At 37.6% G+C, this 18,159-nt stretch overlaps 1 protein-coding gene across 1 annotated transcript; it reads left to right on the top strand.

Moving 5' to 3' along the window:
- The first annotated feature begins 8,851 nt into the window (after positions 1-8,851).
- On the top strand, positions 8,852-17,676 carry LOC107802894 (uncharacterized). The gene is made up of 12 exons (XM_075225506.1): positions 8,852-9,296; positions 11,192-11,338; positions 11,497-11,611; positions 11,713-11,807; positions 12,168-12,268; positions 12,390-12,427; positions 12,723-12,958; positions 14,177-14,270; positions 14,371-14,561; positions 15,929-16,148; positions 16,413-16,580; positions 17,200-17,676. Exons 1-12 carry the CDS (start codon positions 9,075-9,077, stop codon positions 17,352-17,354), a joined length of 1,782 nt encoding a protein of 593 aa, XP_075081607.1. The 5' UTR covers positions 8,852-9,074; the 3' UTR covers positions 17,355-17,676.
- Positions 17,677-18,159: the final 483 nt, after the last annotated feature.

The following is an 18,159-nucleotide window of genomic DNA, read 5'->3' as shown; positions in this document are numbered from 1 at the left end:
CCCTCAATAGACACCACGTGCCCCAAGAACACCATCGAACTGAGCCAAAACTCACATTTGGAGAACTTAGCATAAAGTTTCTCCTCCCTCAACGTCTGTAGTATAATCCTTAGATGTTGTGCGTGCTCCTCCTGGCTACCTGAGTACACTAGAATATCATTAATAAATACTATGACAAACAAATCAAGATATGGTTGGAATACATTATTCATCAAATGCGTGAATGTTGTTGGGGCATTGGTCACCCAAAAGACATCATAAAAAACTCATAGTAACCATAGTGGGTCCTGAATGACGTCTTCAGAATATTCGAGTCCCGAATCTTCAACTAGTGATACCCAAACCTCAAATCAATCTTAGAGAGCACTCTAGCTCCCCGAAGCTGTTCAAATAAATCATCAATGCATGGCAAACGATACTTCTTCTTAATTGTAACTTCGTTCAACTATCTATAGTCAATGCACATATGCATATTACCATCCTTCTTCTTCACAAACAGAACCGGTGCACCCCAAGGCGACACACTAGGCCTAATGAAATCCTTATCAAGAAGCTCATGAAGCTACTCTTTCAATTCCTTCAAATCTGCTGGTGCCATACGATACAGAGGGATAGAAATAGGCTAAGTGCCCGGCACCAAGTCAATACCCAAATCAATGTCCCTGTCGGGTGGCATGCCCGACAGGTCTGCATGAAACACATTCGAAAATTCTCGTACACAGAATCAATGGTAGGAATGTCAGCACCAACATCCCTCACAAAAGCCAAATATGACAAGCACCCCTTCCCAACCATCTGTGGGCCTTCAGATATGAAATCGCTCTACTGGGAACATAGTCCAGAGAACCTCTCCACTCGATCCTAGGTAACCCTGACATCGTCAATGTCACAGTCTTAGTGTAACAAACCACAATAGCATGACATGGGGACAACTAATCCATACCCAGAATCACGTCAAAAATAATCGTACTAAGCAATAAGAGATCAACTATAGTCTCCAATCCCCAAATAGTCACCACACACGACCGATACACTCGGTACACAATAATAGAATCGCCCATATATGTAGATACATAAACAGGCAAAACTAAGGACTCACGAGGCATATCCAAATAACGAGCAAAATATGATGATACATATGAATAAGTAGAACCAGGGTCAAATAATATGAAAGCATCCATGTGGCATATTGAAACAATACTTGTGATCAATGTGTCTGAAGCAATAGCCTCTGGTCTGGTAGGGAAAGCATAGCATCAAGCCTGACCGCCACCTGATCGGCCTCCCCCTCTAGGGCTACCTCTAGCTACATAAGCCCCACCCGAGCTGGTTGGGCAGGTGGTGAAGTACTGGTGCGGAAGTCAGAATTGGACCCCTCTACTGAATTGGACCTCCCAAGAAATGGGGACAATACCTCTTCATATGTCCAAACTCTCCATATTTGTAGCAACTCTGATTCGTCAATAGTGGCGAACACTAAATCGAACCCCGAGAACCAGAATACCTACTAGAAGAACATGGTGCAGATGAACCCTGAACTAATGGAGCACGAGATGGACGCTGAGCTGGGAGGGCACTAAGAGATGACTGGATCGGACGGGCACTATATGAACCATGGCTAGTTGATGCACCATGATGAACCGGATGAGCCATTTGAGCGGACCTATAAGGACGACCCCTGCTGTGGTGGGATTGCCCTACAGAAGAAACATTGTTATAACCACCTGAATCATGAGGCCTCTTGGCCTCCCTCTCCTCACGCTCCTGACTACGGGTCTGATCTAGCCTCCTCGCAATATCAACCACCTTGTCAAACCTAGCATCTGATGCAATCTCCTGAGTTATGACAAAGCACAGTCCATAGTTGAGGCCATCAATGAACCTCCTAATCCTCTCCCTCTCTGTGGGAACTAACCAGATCGTATGTCTAGCCAACTCTGAAAATCTCATCTCGTACTAGGTTACGGACATACCCTCCTGATGTAGCTGCTCAAACTGCCTAAGGGACTCCTCCCTACAGGTATGTGGAACAAACTTCTCCAAGAAGATAACGGAGAACCCGTGCCATGTAAGTAGTGCAGCGCCAGCTAGACTGCTCAACTCATATGCCTCCCACCATCTGAAGGCTGCCCCCGACAGTTGAAAAGTAGTAAATGAGACTCTACTAGTCTCCTGAATACCCGTCGTGGTAAGGATCCGTTGGCATCAGCCTAAGAAGTCCTAAGCATCCTCCGACTAAGTCCTTCTAAATGATGGAGGCCTAAGCCTTCCAAACCACTCTAGCCTCTTCTGCTCCTTATCACTTATGGGTGGACCAACTGGGGCCTGAGCTGCTCCAATCGGTTGGGCTGATTGTACCCTCGGTGTCTGAAGTCCCTGAACTACCTGCTCTGGAGTACGGGCGGCGGGAGTCTGAGCACCTCCCCCGGCCTGAGAAACGGTTGGCGCGGCCGAAACTGAAACCGCCTAAGCAAGGATAGTGCATACAGTTAATATCTAGGCCAAAGCATCCTGAAGGCCTGGAATCATAACGGGCACAACTGGTGCCTAAGCTAGTCCCACCGACTCAACCACATCGGGTGTCTGCTCCTTAACTGGAGCAACTGGTGGATCTATATGTGCTGCTCCAGCTGTTGTACGAGCTGCACCTCGGCTTCTCGCGGCCCTAGCTAGTGGTACTGGTGGTTGTCCGCCCCGTCTAGTAGAACGTGTCCTCATCATCTATGAGAGAATAGAATAGCAGAAGTTTAGTTTCCAAAATCAACAAATTCGCATGACAAGAATACAAGAAAGTGAAGTTTTCCTAATGGTTTGGTAGCCTCTCGAAAATAAGTACAGACGTCTCTGTACCGATTTGCAAGACTCTACTAAATTTGTTCATGAGTCGTGAGACTTACGTAACCTAGGCCCTGATACCAACTTGCCACGACCCGAATTTTACATGTCATGATGGCGCCTATCATAATACTAGGCAAGCCGACAATCACCAATAACTACATATTTTGAATTAAAAACATAATGAAACAAGTTTAATAATGAAAAATCTCAAATATAACTGATAAGAAATACTGCGACTCAATACAAAATTCCCCAAAATCCGGATGCCACTAAGTGCATGAGCTAATAAACATCAATATAGTCAAAAATTCTAATACAACTAGAAAGATAGAACAATGCTAAGTAAACTGAAAGGAAGGAGAGTCGAGATCTGCGGACGCCAAAACACCTACCTCAAAAGTCTCTAAGCAGGAAATGCTCCAAGTCTAGCAACCACCGTGCCTAGAAGTACTTGGATCTGCACACAAAATGTAGAGTATAGTATGAGTACAAACGACCCAATGTACTCAATAAGTAACAGGACTAACCTTGGGCTGAAAGAAGTGATGAGCTCAGAAAGGTACAGTCCAAATCTTGTTAATAACAATAGAGATATGACAGGAAAATGAGAGTAATAACTCAGAGAATATCATAATAAATTGTACTTGTATATTGTATAGAAATGTAGACATGCTTTCAATTTTAATAGTTTAAGCTCAACATTGATAAATTATGCTAAGTATGACTGATTTGAGGAATGTTACATCTCTATATCTACATGTCAAATGTGCATGTTACATGTAATGCATCACAATGATAACCTCATGTTCACACTCTCAGAGTACTCAATCTGACTATCTCAACTCTCACTCATCACACTCAATCACTCAGCATTGTATGGTACCTGCGCTCGCTGCTGGTATGTCAGACTCCGAAGGGGCGGATCTCGACCAAGCGCTAATATAAAGCCAATATGGCCTACTGTGGCGTGCAGCCCAATCCCATAATAATCGGTAAAACCTATAAGGCATGTTGCGATGTGCATCCTGATCCATAATAATAATGTATATAAAGCCAAGATGGTCGTTGCGGCATGTATCCTGATCCACAACCTCAATCACAACACGGATATCAAGCCCCAACTCAGTCCTCAATCTCTCCAGTCTCTTAGACTCACAAATCTCATACGAATCAGCCCAAACAATGATACATGATGCAACAATAAATAAGAGAATGAGATATAATATGCAAATGATGGATGTGACTGAGTATGTAATTGCCATTTAAGCAAATAAATCAACAACAGAAATGACACCAATGAGTCCCAACAGAATAAGCATATATCCTACACATGATTTCTAACAAATTTTAACTCAATTACTATAACACATAGGGATCACATGAATATCAACAATGTATGATAACTACATAGTACCACGAAATCGACTGAGTCATAATTACCACGGTACACGCCCACACGCCCGTCACCTAGCATGTGTGTCACCTTAACACCAACCACATAATATGTATTTAAAGTATTCATACCCTCAGAACTAAATTTAGAAGTGTTACTTACCTCAAACCGCGTAAATCTCTACTCGAACAAGACCTTGCCCGCGAATCGACATCCGAACGACTCGAATCTAGCCACAAATAACTTAATACAATCAACACAAGCTATAAGAATCAATTCCATATGATAAATCTAGGTTCTTTAACAAAAGTTAGAAAAGTCAACTCAAAAAGTCAACCCTGGGACCACGTCTCGATATCCAACAAAATTTATAAAATCCGAACACCCATTCAACAACGAATCCAACTATACTAAAATCACCCAATTTCGACCACAAATCGACACTCAAATCTCTAAATCTTACTCTTCAATCCCTAGTCCAAAATTCCCCAAATTCCACCTCAAAAACACACAATCAAGTTGGAAAATTCCATGGGTATTCAATATTAATGAATAAAAATGATCAAAAGTGGCTTACCTCTTGAAATCTTGTGAAACCCCTCTCAAATATTGCCACTACCTGAGCTTGCAAAGTCCCAAAATGAGAAAACCCTCGATTTTTATCTCCTGCCCAGGCATTTTCGCACCTGCGGACTAACCAGCCGCACCTGCGGCTCCACTTCTGTGGAAGAAGGTTCGCTTCTACAGAAGTCACTTACGAACCCGACTAGCCACACTTGCAAGACCGCTTCTGCAGCTTGTTCTTCGCTCATGCGCATCCGCATCTGTGAGTCCAGCCCCATCTATCAGAATTCGCATATGCGGAGATCCGTCGCATCTACGGGCTCGCAGATGCGAAAAATACCTCGCACATGTGACCACTGCCTAACACTCATAGGACCGCTCCTGCGACCCCATGCTCGCTTCTGCGGTCGCACACGTGTGACAAATTCTTCGCAGGTGCGATCGCACCAGACCTGAAACACTTCAGCATATCCTCAAGTCTAAACTCATTCTGATTCCAACCCGAATCACTCCCGAGGCCCTTGAGACCCCTTACAAGCATACCAACACATCATACAATATTATTTGAGGCCTCAAATCACATCAAATAACATCAAAAACACAAATCGCAGCCCAATTCAAGCCTAATGAAGCTAATGGATTTCCAACTTCTACAATCGATGCCGAAACCTATCAAACCAACTTCGATTGACCTCAATATTTGCACACAAGTCATAAAGGACACAACAGACTTATTCCAAGCTTAGGAACCAAAATTCGAGCCCGGTAACTACAAAGTCAACTCTCGGTCAAACTTCTCAACTCTCCAAACTTCAACTTTTCCAACTTTCGTCAACTCAAGCCAAAATCATCTACGGACCACCAAATCAATATTCGGACACACTCCTAAGTCTAAAATCACCATACGAAGCTATCAAAACTCCGTTCCAGAGTCATTTAGATATAAGTCAATATTCGGTCAACTCTTTTCACTTAAGCTACCCAACCTTGGGACTAAGTGTCCCACCTCATTTCGAAACATCCCCGGAACCAAACCAAACAGTACTGCAAATCACATAACAATAAATGAACATAGAATAAGCAATAAATGGGGAAATGGAGCTACAATACTCAAAACGATCGGCCAGGTCGTTACATTGAACCTCTTGGCAGACTTCACGACCATATCTTGGCCATGCCTTTCAATAAAAAGGGAAAAAGCCGCAACCTGATAACGTATGTTGTGACTCCATTATACTTGCAAGTTTCAATTAATTCAAAAAAATCAATTAGATGGGTGTGAGGATCTTCAAGTGCATCAACAGTAAATTGACACGATTGCTGAATAGTTTGAATCAAGCCTATGCAAATTTCAAAGTTATTTGCTGCAGTTGGTGGTCTCCTTACATTTGATTCTCCTTCAAAATGTTATGGCCTTGCATAATCTCTTAGTATTCTATCACGTCATGGTGTCACCTCATCAAACTGTTCTTCTACTTGATGTGGCAGGAGTTGGTTGTTGTTGTTAAGTTCTTCGTTCTCTATTTCTTCTTATGAAAAAATTTGAGATCGTGAAACCTGTTCTTTTCGCAACAACCGCAATGATTTTTCAATTTTAGGATCATACTCAATTAGTTCTCTTGAGGAGGATAGGCCATACATTTCTTATTTTTTTTGCAAAAAAGTTAAAATAATTAGACAATAAAAAAATTATCAAATTAGTAGTAAACAATTAATCTTTAGTAGACATTGCCAATCTCCGGCAACGGTGCCAAAAAATTGACGAGTGTCTGGCGTATATAAAATTTAAATCGTACTCTGTCAAACTAACGAACAATGTATGAATAAAACAATAGAACATATTTTTATTTTTCACAAATATAATATAAAAGTGTTAGGATCCTGACTTCACTTAATATTTTTATTATATAGTAGATATATTTATTCTTCAATTTCTTGGCACGCCAAATGTAAAAATGCCTCTCATGATTACATTTATATATTATTGCTATAGTTGAACAATTAATTGCACTTCTCTCGGTTATACAAATTAATCTTTAAAATAGTAATATCAAAGAACCAGAAATATATATTTGAACCAGAACATGCTCTTTTAAAGTAAGTCCCTTTTGGTTACCCTACTTGTTATAACTGATACACTATCAGCATCTCTCGATTGCAAATAAGGTAGAATCAATTTTAACATATAAGAGCTACATGTCACTAAATTAAAGTTAACATCTATAAATACCAAAATTAACGGTATTACTTCTTCCGCCTCTCTCGATTACAGAATTAGCAATAAGTTAATATGTAGTACGAAATAGATAGATGTTAACAAATCAAATAACAACTAACTATAAAGCAGATAAAATTTGAATCGAAAGCTTCAACTCAAGCATGTGAAATTAAGGAATAATATCTACTATTATATAAAAATATTAAAATCTGTCATCCTCCCAACACATGGGATTACTCCATATTGGAGCTAGTACTGCAACAAAAATATTCTTGTCCATTAGATAAGAAAATAGAAAGAAATATTCAGAAAAAATAATTTACCCTATTTAATTAAAAGTAGGATATAGAATAATTTTCAAAGCTAAACTTTGTTAGGAACTAGAAACAAAAGCCACAGTAATGATTGGGCAAAAAAAAAAACTGAACAACTGATTGAAATGAAAAGGAAAAGCTCTGAAATGAATTCAATTGTCTGCCGAGCTCTCCTTTCCCCAACTGCTTTCTTCATTCGCCGAAGTATGCTTTTATAACCAAACCATAACAAGTTGGCTTGGTTATAGCTACTCGTTTTGATTGTGAAAGATTCTTTTATTCTTGGATCTGATAGTGGACACTTTGTTGCGGTAGATGAAGTTTATACAAGTTCATATTTTTTTCGTAACTTGCTTTCTTTTTCTTGAAGCCTTATTGCTTTTGCACCAATTCTTCTTGTAACATTTCCTGCGCAATCAAGTTAAAAATATAAAAGAAACATGATAATTTTTATGCTTTTACGAAGAAAGTTATATATTTAAAATCAAATAAAATACCTTATCAACATTAAAGATCAAATTGCTTCATAGCCCATAGCCCACTAAGGTTTTTATATCTCTTCTATCCACTTTAACTCCAAGCGCGAAGCTGCATCTTTGACAAATATTTGAATCCTTGGGTGACGAATTTGACAATTTGCCGCAAACTTCCTACTGCATTTGGTATTCTCTTTCATTTCAGTGTATACAATCAGAAAACTTCATTCTTAAAGCTCAAGTTTCTCAAATTTGAAATTTGACTGATTAAAGAATTTTAGTGTATCATTCTTCTTCTTCTATGGTAATTTTAGCGTTGAAAGTAAGGTCTAGTAGTGCCTAAAAGGTATTTTCTTTGTAAACGTGTATAATCGTTAATTATACACAATTATTAAATGTAGAACATCATCTAAACATTATAAATACATGTATATACATTGTGTAAATGTGTTTACGTGTATAATTTTAATTGTATATACCCGTGTATACGAATGTATAAAAGTGAAAATGATTTTTTTTTGTTTTAACCTTTTTCTCGTGTTGTACAACCTCCTTTACTCATTTTTAACTTATTTCTATTTTAGGTTAAATTCTACTAATGGTGCCATTAAAGAAAAAAAGCAAAGAACTATAATCTGGTGATGATATGTATATAAGAAGGAATAGCGGCCTATTTTACCATTGACAAAGCAAAAAAGCAGCAAAATTATTTTTTATCAATTTATATTTAAATATATGTCTTACTAATTGTTTAATTGAATTCTTCTTCGTTTAAATTTAAATATATGTTTAGTTACTATTTAATTGAAACCACCAAAGTCACAAAGAGAAAATGCTATCAATTCCACACTTCTCCTCAAATATATGAATGCTGAATATCATGGAGGCAGTAGTATTGGCCGCAACAATTAGTTGTGGGAAAAAATATTGGAACTAGGCTTATAGGCTATAGATTTGCAAAGTTATGAAGGAGAATGTATGTGTATGGATTGAAATTGTGTGTAATATTCCAACTAGTAAAAGACTCCAACTAGTAAAAGATTCCGATGTGTCACTGTCCTATTTGCTAACAGTCGTGGCCGCTCGTAAGTCCCAACAAAGACACTCCTCGGAAACCCCTTTCCCTTTCGGCTAAAGAAATATCTTCTTGTTCCAATCGCCCTGATATTTATATGTATATATAAACCACGCGCTCACTCTTTTTTCAGTCTTTACTTCTCGCGATACTTTTCGCCGTCGGCAAGAGATTATTGTAGCGTAAAGACACAGCAATGGCGCCGCCGGTTATTGAAGGTGGCGGAGGAGAACAGCCGGCCCCTGCGCAGCAGCAGCGGCAGCAGGGAGGAGTTGGACAGATGCTGACGGGGATAATAAGAGTAGCGGTTTTCTGGTACTTCGCTTCCAAGTTTTTCTCGCCGAAAAAGCCAATCTCCTCCGATCCGTCTGCTCCTAATCTCCAGATCTCCAATCTCTTCCACAAAGGCGAACCTTTGGTCCGTCCTCCTTCCCTCTCTCTCTCTCTCTCTCTCTCTCTCTTTGAATACTATTTCTACTTACTAGTATTCATCTGATTGTATAATTGTAACTGTGATACTAGGTTATTTACTGATAATTACCTAATAGGTGACCTGGTCATGTAAATATGGGTGTTTAACAGTTCACAGTAGAGGCGGATTTAGAAAATAGTAGTAGTCGGTTCGGAGTGTGCGCAGTTAATTGAACCCCTTGCCACAAGCTAGCTCCGCTGCTGTCACATTGTGAACAAATTTGTTATAAAAAGAAATTGCTTGATGGATTTCGAATGGGATAATTGGAGCACACAACAGTGAATCTGAAACTGATTGATTTTTAAGTTTTGAGCAACAGCTGAACGTAGAAAGATAGTTTCTTTCTCCTTTCTGCATGTAACTTGCTGTTTGTCCACCACCACCAACATACCCAGGGTATTCCCGTAGATGGGTTTGTCCACCACCAACAACATCAACAGCATACCCAGTGTACTCCACACAGACCTTTGCTGTTTGTCCATAGATAACATTTGGAATTTTTGAAAAAAGAAGAAATCAAACCAGTGTTTGTTTTACAATTTGGTGAATTTCAATTTCAACTCGAACTATAGATTTTGAAGTTTGTAAAACTGGTTTGAGGAGTACTTCAAGTGAAATATGATTTGCACTTATAAAACTTCACCTTTTTTTTTCCCCAACTGAAATTCATGTTTAATACCCAACTTCCAACTTTCAAATACCCTTTTTCCGACTTCAACTTCAAATATTCTTTGTATTTTTCAATCTTCAACCATTTATTTTCCTAATTTTGCGTATGGATATTTAGCTGAAGTTTGATGCAAATAGAGTGGACAACTTTTGTTGTTTCAATGGTAACACTATTTCCTGGGAAACGGAGTTAGGGAATCGAGTGATGTGCAAACTTGGATGTGATGTGCGAAATAATGGAGTTGCTGCTAAGCTGTGCTTTTTGCCCAATGTGAAAAATGATTCACGGCAAAAGATATTTTAATTGATGGATATAATTCTGTAAGATCAAAGGACAAGTAAAGTTTGAACCACGCCACTTGCAAAATCCTGGTATTTAAGTGGAGACGGTAGAGGACAAGCCCATTATATACTGAGTTTCGTACCGTGCATCAACTGTCCTTGGGGATTTTTTGATTATATAAAAAAGATCGAGGACAAGTACTTGTTTTGTTTGCAATTGCGATTGATATGAACTTGTCCCGTGAAATTCTTATGAGTTTGCTACCTCAGTAATCCCCCTCTTCGCCCATGCCTAAAGAAAAGACTTAAGTAGAGAATGATAGAAAAGAGGGAGAGAGAAATAGATTCTTGTCTTGTGGTTGTATTTTATCACTGGGGATCCTATAGCAAGCTGTTATCCACTACTGTTTCTTTAAACATTGAACTAGCATCATTGGCAAAATGATTTGCTCGAGTGGTAAGAACATTCCGTTTACAACCAAGAGGCTGGGAGTGCGCAGAGTGGGAAAAACCAATGCTGGCTTAGGAAGGGAGTGGCTTTAGGGCGCTTGGCGTTTACCGCATAAAAGAAGTTCAAATAGTGTCATTCACAGATAATAGCAAACTTATGTACCTACATAATGCTATTCCGTTTTATCCATTTGCTAATAAAATAACATAAACTTTATAAAAACTGAAAAGTCTGTCATTATGCAATGAAAATAAAGCAATTGAGAAAATTTTAATGCAGTAGAGGATTGAGGAATAGGAGGGTTTTTTTTTTTTGGGGGGGGGGGGGGGGTTACAGGATTAATTTCAGGTATTTCCTATAAGTGCTTTGTGAATACATCATGTCTTATTTAACTACAATTATGGTCAACTTGAAACTTTCTGGCATGGCCTTTTTATAGGACATGTGGTTCTATCTTTCCGAACAAGAAAAATTCAGTGACTTTGGCAGTGAAGGTGCACTTATTTGGCATGAGACAAATATACCATATGCAGTTTGGGGACCAGAAAGTACCAGGTCTATTTCTTTGAAGTATAATCCATCCGAGGTACCATTAACTGCCTTTTGAAGTGTCTTATTCAATTAGAAGAAAAAATTGATTCAGGATACTGTCTTTTGCTTTTGAATGCATGTGCATTTCCTGTTTTGCACTTTTATTGTGGCACAGTACTCATCTTTACTTGGTTGCCTATGATTTTTCCTCAGGCAGTGAAGCATAATGGGAGTCTATATGCTCATGTTTTCTTTGCACGTTCTGGGTATTCACCCGATCCAAATGATCCCGAGTATCAGCCATTGGCTGCTTTTGGTCAGACATATTGTAAGATCATATTATCTGTGAAGTTTTTGTCCTTACCTATGGTGGTAGAAGGTGGAATTCCTTAAGTACCTAATTCTAATGTACTGTTTCTGTGAACTCAGCTGTTGTGAAATATTTGCCCAAATCTAAAGCAGACAAGAAGAAGAGCCTTTTAAAAAATTCTGAGGACTCAAATGAGGGTCTTACCATTCCTGAGGTACACCTGTGTTTTTTATAGTTGGAGTGTGTGCGTATGCAGTATCTGTGGGCTTGTTTTATGGCTTAAGCATCAAATCTTTAGTTTCTGCATTTAATGCCTGAGTAATTTTTTCCCTATCTCAGTTTTCCTCAAATATACCCTCTAGATTCTTAACTTCGGATCCCACCCAACAGAATAATCTTTCTGACTATTTCACATGATGACATCAACTCCCGAGCCAGCATAATGACTGTTTTGACTATTTCACATTGTGGTGTAATAAATTTTGTTTGCTCCTATATGAGTTATCGTTCCTTTCGTCACCATATAAGGTTTTAATTCCATATGATCATGAGGTATGATGAGCAGTTTTCTCAGGCAGTTCAAGAAGCACAAGATGATAAGGAGGATGCTCCTGTTGAGTGGATTTCATATTGGAAACCTAATGTTACAATCAACTTGGTCGATGATTTTACAAGGTATGCATACTTGCCTCTCTTTCTGATCTGTTTAACTGTATTTCCTTCTAATGTATACATTCTAACATTCAGTTCTTTTTCTTCTTTCTTTTTCCACTCTTTGCTCTTTTCCTTTTTGCAGATACACTGGAAATGCGATTCCACCTATTGTTGCTCCTTGTATCCTTGGTTTTATGGCCTATGTGTCTTATTCTTCTTGTGGGTTCCTTTTACACACTGTACTGTGCTAAATAAGCTGCAATATTAGATACTTCTGCAGTACGCAAGAAGCAGCTCGATTAAACTTGTGGAAGAAATTGGTAAACTTGTTTCACGCAAGTTTATGATTACCTTCATGCTAAATCCTATCTTCTCTTTGCTATTTTATTTCTGTGTGAGTTGGCATCTTTCATCTGTTCTTCTTGTTAGCAAAAGATATTTTCCCACAGTTGAATTCCTTTACCTGACTTGTTAGATATGAATATCGAATCCACAACAGGAAACTACTATCCGACCGTTTTCTTCAATGAGTTTTGGTTACTTAGGGATAAATTAATAGCTCTCAATGAATCAGTAACTGAGGTGCCTCTGCATTTAGAGGTGAGCCCCATGAGCATGACAAAATGGCAGCTATTCCTGCAGATTGACCAATCCTTCCAGGTTCATCGTAGTTATGGTAGCATGCTCGAGGGGGAGTCTGATGAACTAAAGGTATAGTTTACTTCTTTTTTCCTGGGGTACTATGTATGCATTGGCATAGCATTTTTGCACATGAAATATCCAGATGCAAGTGATTTGTAGTTGAGCCTGAAAAGTGTGTAGATAAATGTAAATATTATACAGACACCACAATGCTCAAGAATAGGGGTGTACAAACCGAACCGGGAAACCGCACCAAACCGAAAAGTCAAACCAAACCGACTAAAAAACCCGATTAGGTTTGGTTTGATTTGGCTTGGTATTGAGTAAAAAATCCAAACCAAGCCTACATATAGATATGTAATTTTTATATATACTTTTAAGATTTTATATAGAGTTTTCTTTAAAAAATATCTAGAAATATTTGGGATTATCTTGCGGGATATAATATTTAATAGTATATGAAGTGCTCCATATTTATTAACCTATTATTCTCATCAAGTGTTATTGAAATGCGTCAATCTCTTTCTTCTTCCATATTCGTATCATATGTTAAGATCTACTGAATTGTTATATCTTTTTCGAATGTAAAGTGATTATTATTATTATTATTATTTAGGTATCATTTTAATTTTTATGTTTAATTACTAAATTCGGTTAACCTTGAAAGTGTACATCAACGAAACATTATTATCAGACGACTAAAAAAATAACTAATATATGTTACTAAGAAAATTCTCTCACAAAATATTTTAATAGATAATTTTTGTCAAATTTTTATATTTTTACTAAACATATATTTACTTATCAAAAATTTAACAAAGTAAGATTGAAATAATATTTAAGTAACAAAAAACCCGAAAAATCCGAAAAATTCGACAAAACCGAACCAATCCAAACCGATATAGTTGGTTTGGTTTGGTTTTGATAAAAACCGAACCAACCTGGTCCATGTACACCCCTACTCAAGAATATACTAGATGTTGCAAAAATTGGAAAACCAGGAAAAGTACATTATCTGTGTATATTCTGTTTATTACCTAGAATATGCATACTTTTTTTCTATCTGAATTTACTTTGTTATACTTCTTTCTTTTATTAGTACCAATTTGCATGTCTGCGTCCAGTAAATATCTATAAAATTTCCAACTCCAAAAGTTAAAACTAACGTATAGAGTCCTGCTTTAGATCATTGTGGTCATGGTGTGAAATTTTATCAACATACATTATTGTCACACAATTCAACTATTATATATGTGTTTGTCACGTGATTTATTGCACTTTTTCCAGAGAGTTTTTTTGGAAGGAAATCCATACCTTTTGGGAGTGACCATGATGGTCTCACTACTGCATTCAGTATTTGACTTCTTGGCGTTCAAGAATGGTAAATATAATTTTGCTTTGAGCATTTGGGCCTTCCTAGGAAATGACAGGAAGCGTGCAGTAGATCGGATTCAGAATAAATATGTTTTCTTTCCTTGCAGATATTCAATTTTGGAATAAAAACAAATCCATGGAAGGGTTGTCTGCAAAATCAGTCATAGTGAACTTTATTTGCCAGCTCATTGTCTTCCTGTACTTGCTTGATAATGATACTTCATGGATGATACTTGCAAGTTCTGGTATTGGTTGTTGTATAGAGTTCTGGAAAATAGGGAAGGCGATGCACATTGAGGTATGATCACTAATAATAGAGATGAATTTTTGTTCAGTTCTTTAATTGTCATTTGGCGTCATTGTAATAAAGTCTTCTAATTTCATGTTGGTGCTTGGCCGTTAGTTCATTCCTCTATTTGCTTTAGACAGTTAGAGTGATTGGAAGTTCAAGGCAAAATTTTATTGATATTTCCTGCCCTTTTTTTCGGTAATCTTATTGAGCATCTCAGTCCTCCGAAATATTTTCTTATTTACTATGTTCATTGACTAGTAATCAGGAGAAACACACACACACACACACACACACACACACACACACACAGGAGCCTACTAACATGGTTGTAGTAGGTTAGCAATGTACGCAGATTTGGTTTGCCTTAAATGCCCCTGACAACAAATTAAACAAGCATAATGATTAGGGGCTTTTTTGTCTTTATATCAAATCTTAAACCCAGATATATTCTCCCCTCTTGTTCTTTTTACTTCTCGCTGTCGTTTACGGCGAAAGCGGAAAAGAGAGAAGATTGATGTGGCTACTCAAAGAAATACCCAAACAACTCTAAATCCTTGAACAAGAAAGAGACCCATTATCCGACATCTCCAATTCCAATCTCATATCAGTTCCACTCCACAAGCTTTGCTCTTCCTCAGCTTCTTCAAAACATCAAAAATGTTAATTTCAAATCTGATTTGAATACCTCAAAGCCCAATAACAATTCCTCCAATAACACTTCCACGGAGGTTGGCGTTAAAACTAGTGGTTCTAAAAGAGCAGGAAAGAACAATAAAAAGATATTCCCGTCAGCCAAATGGTTCTGAAAAGAGAAACTATTGTTTGTCTTTAATTTATTTCCCAATTTTATGTTTGTTATTTTGGGCAGTCACCATTGACGAGGGAGACACAGAAAAGAGAAAGGAAAAGGACAACCATGTTTAGATTTTGGTAAAAAGACAGTAAAGCCCCTCCTATTAATGTTTTGTCAGTGTGCTAATAAGGTATTTAAGACAAATCAAATGTGCGTGCATTGCTATCCTACTAGAACTATGTAGTAGGTTAGCAAACCCCCCTCTCTCTCTCTCTTTATATATATATATATAAAGAGAGAGAGAGAGAGAGATTTACTGTTCCTTATGTCATCATGATCGGGCTACTTATCTTATATGATTGCTTCTTGTGTGGTTCTCGCTTAGTTTAGTTTGATGTACTTGGAAGATGTGAGTTGCTTAGGGGGTAGAATACTATAACTAAATTGGAGATTAGAAATTGAGAATTCAAACTTCTTAATGTCTTCTTCATTGTTGCTACCTTCTTTTTACATACTGTGATTGATTAAGCATAAATTCAAACCGCCAACAGTTCTATTGTTAATTGTCCTTGATTTCTAGATTGACAGATCTGGTAGAATACCTATGTTGAGGTTCCGAGATCGGGAATCGTATGCTGGAAATAAGACGAAAGAATATGATGATCTTGCCATGAAGTATTTGTCCTATGTGTTGTTCTTCCTTGTCGTGTGCTTTTCCATATACTCTCTAATGTATGAACGTCACAAGAGTTGGTACTCGTGGATCCTCTCATCCATGACAAGCTGCGTCTATATGTTCGGTAAGTTTCTATTGGTCTTTTCATCTTTTATCTTTAGGTATTTAGGATCTCAGTAATGTAGTTCAAAGCCTCGCATCAGTTGAACAATGTGATAAACATTTTCAGATCATCTTGCAACTGATAGTACAATTTCCATAAGTGCACAGTTCACACTTTCTAGAAGCATGTACTCTTAAAAACATTTAAAGCAAGGACTTCTGATAGCATATACTCCTATCACTTTGCTTCTTGGTAATTTATTATTTTCTACTCTTATTGTTGCAGGTTTTGTTATGATGTGTCCCCAGTTGTTCATCAATTATAAGCTGAAGTCTGTTGCTCATTTACCTTGGAGGCAGATGACTTACAAATTTCTCAATACCATTATTGATGATTTGTTTGCATTTGTAATAAAAATGCCATTGCTACATCGCCTGTCTGTGTTCCGTGATGGTAAGTTTTTGAAATAATATTCTTTGTAGTTGATCGGTTGTTTTTATTTGGTTAAGTAGCGGCCTTTCTCCTCTGACCGTTGGAATCCAAGCCAGTTTTGCCTGTTACTTTGAATTGTAATGTTGTTTCATAAACTCAAAGCCATAGAACATAATACAGACTCTTTTGAGAGTTTCATTGACCGTCTTTGACCTCTCTATTACGACACCAACGCCAAGGTCTTGGGACTTTCTTGGTTAATCAAGTGACCAGCTAGATAAGAACATCTTTTAAGATGCTAAGTCTGTGTTCTCACTGTTGAGACTTCAATACTGGTTGCTATAGACATCTTAACAGAAGCTCGAGCAATCTTTAACCATTATAAACGATGACCTTGGTTATTTGATTGTAGCAGCTTATATGTTGGATTCAGTTGACCATTTTGTAATACTGTTTTTTGTGAAAACCAAAGGAGCAGTAAGCAGACATTGCCTGGATGCTACTGTTCCTTTTACATTTGTCTTCAGCCTAATTGATATAGTTGAGCCACTAATTTTTGTGGTCATTTGTGTGGTTCTATTATATGCATTAGCTTTCATCCAATTGGGTTATTAATGCTTCATCTGTCTTTGCCATGCAGATCTTATATTTTTAATATACCTATATCAGAGATGGGTTTATCCAGTGGATAAGAAACGAGTCAATGAGTTTGGTTTCGCTGGGGAGGATACGGATCAAGCTTCTAGTAGTTCAGAAACTTTAGCACTGAAAGAAGACGAAAAGAAAACTAACTAAGCTGAATTTCGCTTACGTTTTACTACAGCATCAATGAACTATGGAGTTTGGTTTTGGAATGTTCTCAGAAATGAGTAGCTTCATCGAGAATCTGAGATGACAGACAGCGGCTTGAGAGGTATTTCTGGCACTTCCAGGACATTAAGCTTCCCCTGACTTTCCTTAAGATCCTTTTCTTCAGTTTTTTTTGAAGCCATAGTACCAGAATCTATTGTCATAGGTTTTTTGAGTTTGTTTTTCTTTTATTGCTTGTTGGAATCATGTTTCGGGTGTAACTAAGATAACTGCTTAGTGACTTTAATTTACTTGATATTTTTGACAATCGTCATTCAGAAAATTTTCAAATAGCAGTCTTGGAAAAGCTTGCATATGTGATAATCTAACCAGAATTTAGGCTATGTCAACCCTTTTCCAAATGGAGTTTCATAGCAGAGGAAAAGAATTGTTAACTGATTATAAAGTCGTACATAGTTTCATTTCCACGGACACTTGAGATCCTTCGTTCCTCTTAGTAGCGGAGTTTGCAACTGGCATTTGAATATTTACAGTATGATTTATTTGAAAATAATTCAAAGTGCAAGAAAAAGTCGGTCAAACCATTAACGCACGCTGTTTTTCGAAAGTGAGGAATTGACAAAATTACTTGTGTTAGGGAATTAATTTAAAAGTCCTTTAGATATAGGGTATAGGTTTGCGTATACACTACCCTCTCTCGTGGTATAATATTGGTTATGTTGTTGTAGTACTCTTTTAGATATAGCTCCCATTTAGTCATAGATTTTGACAACTTTTTTTCAATTTTTTC

Source organism: Nicotiana tabacum, chromosome 11 (assembly GCF_000715075.1).
Source record: "Nicotiana tabacum cultivar K326 chromosome 11, ASM71507v2, whole genome shotgun sequence".
Classification (NCBI taxonomy): domain Eukaryota; kingdom Viridiplantae; phylum Streptophyta; class Magnoliopsida; order Solanales; family Solanaceae; genus Nicotiana; species Nicotiana tabacum.
The sequence above is the reverse complement of the archived record's forward strand: the minus strand, read 5'-3'. Positions and strand labels throughout refer to the sequence as shown.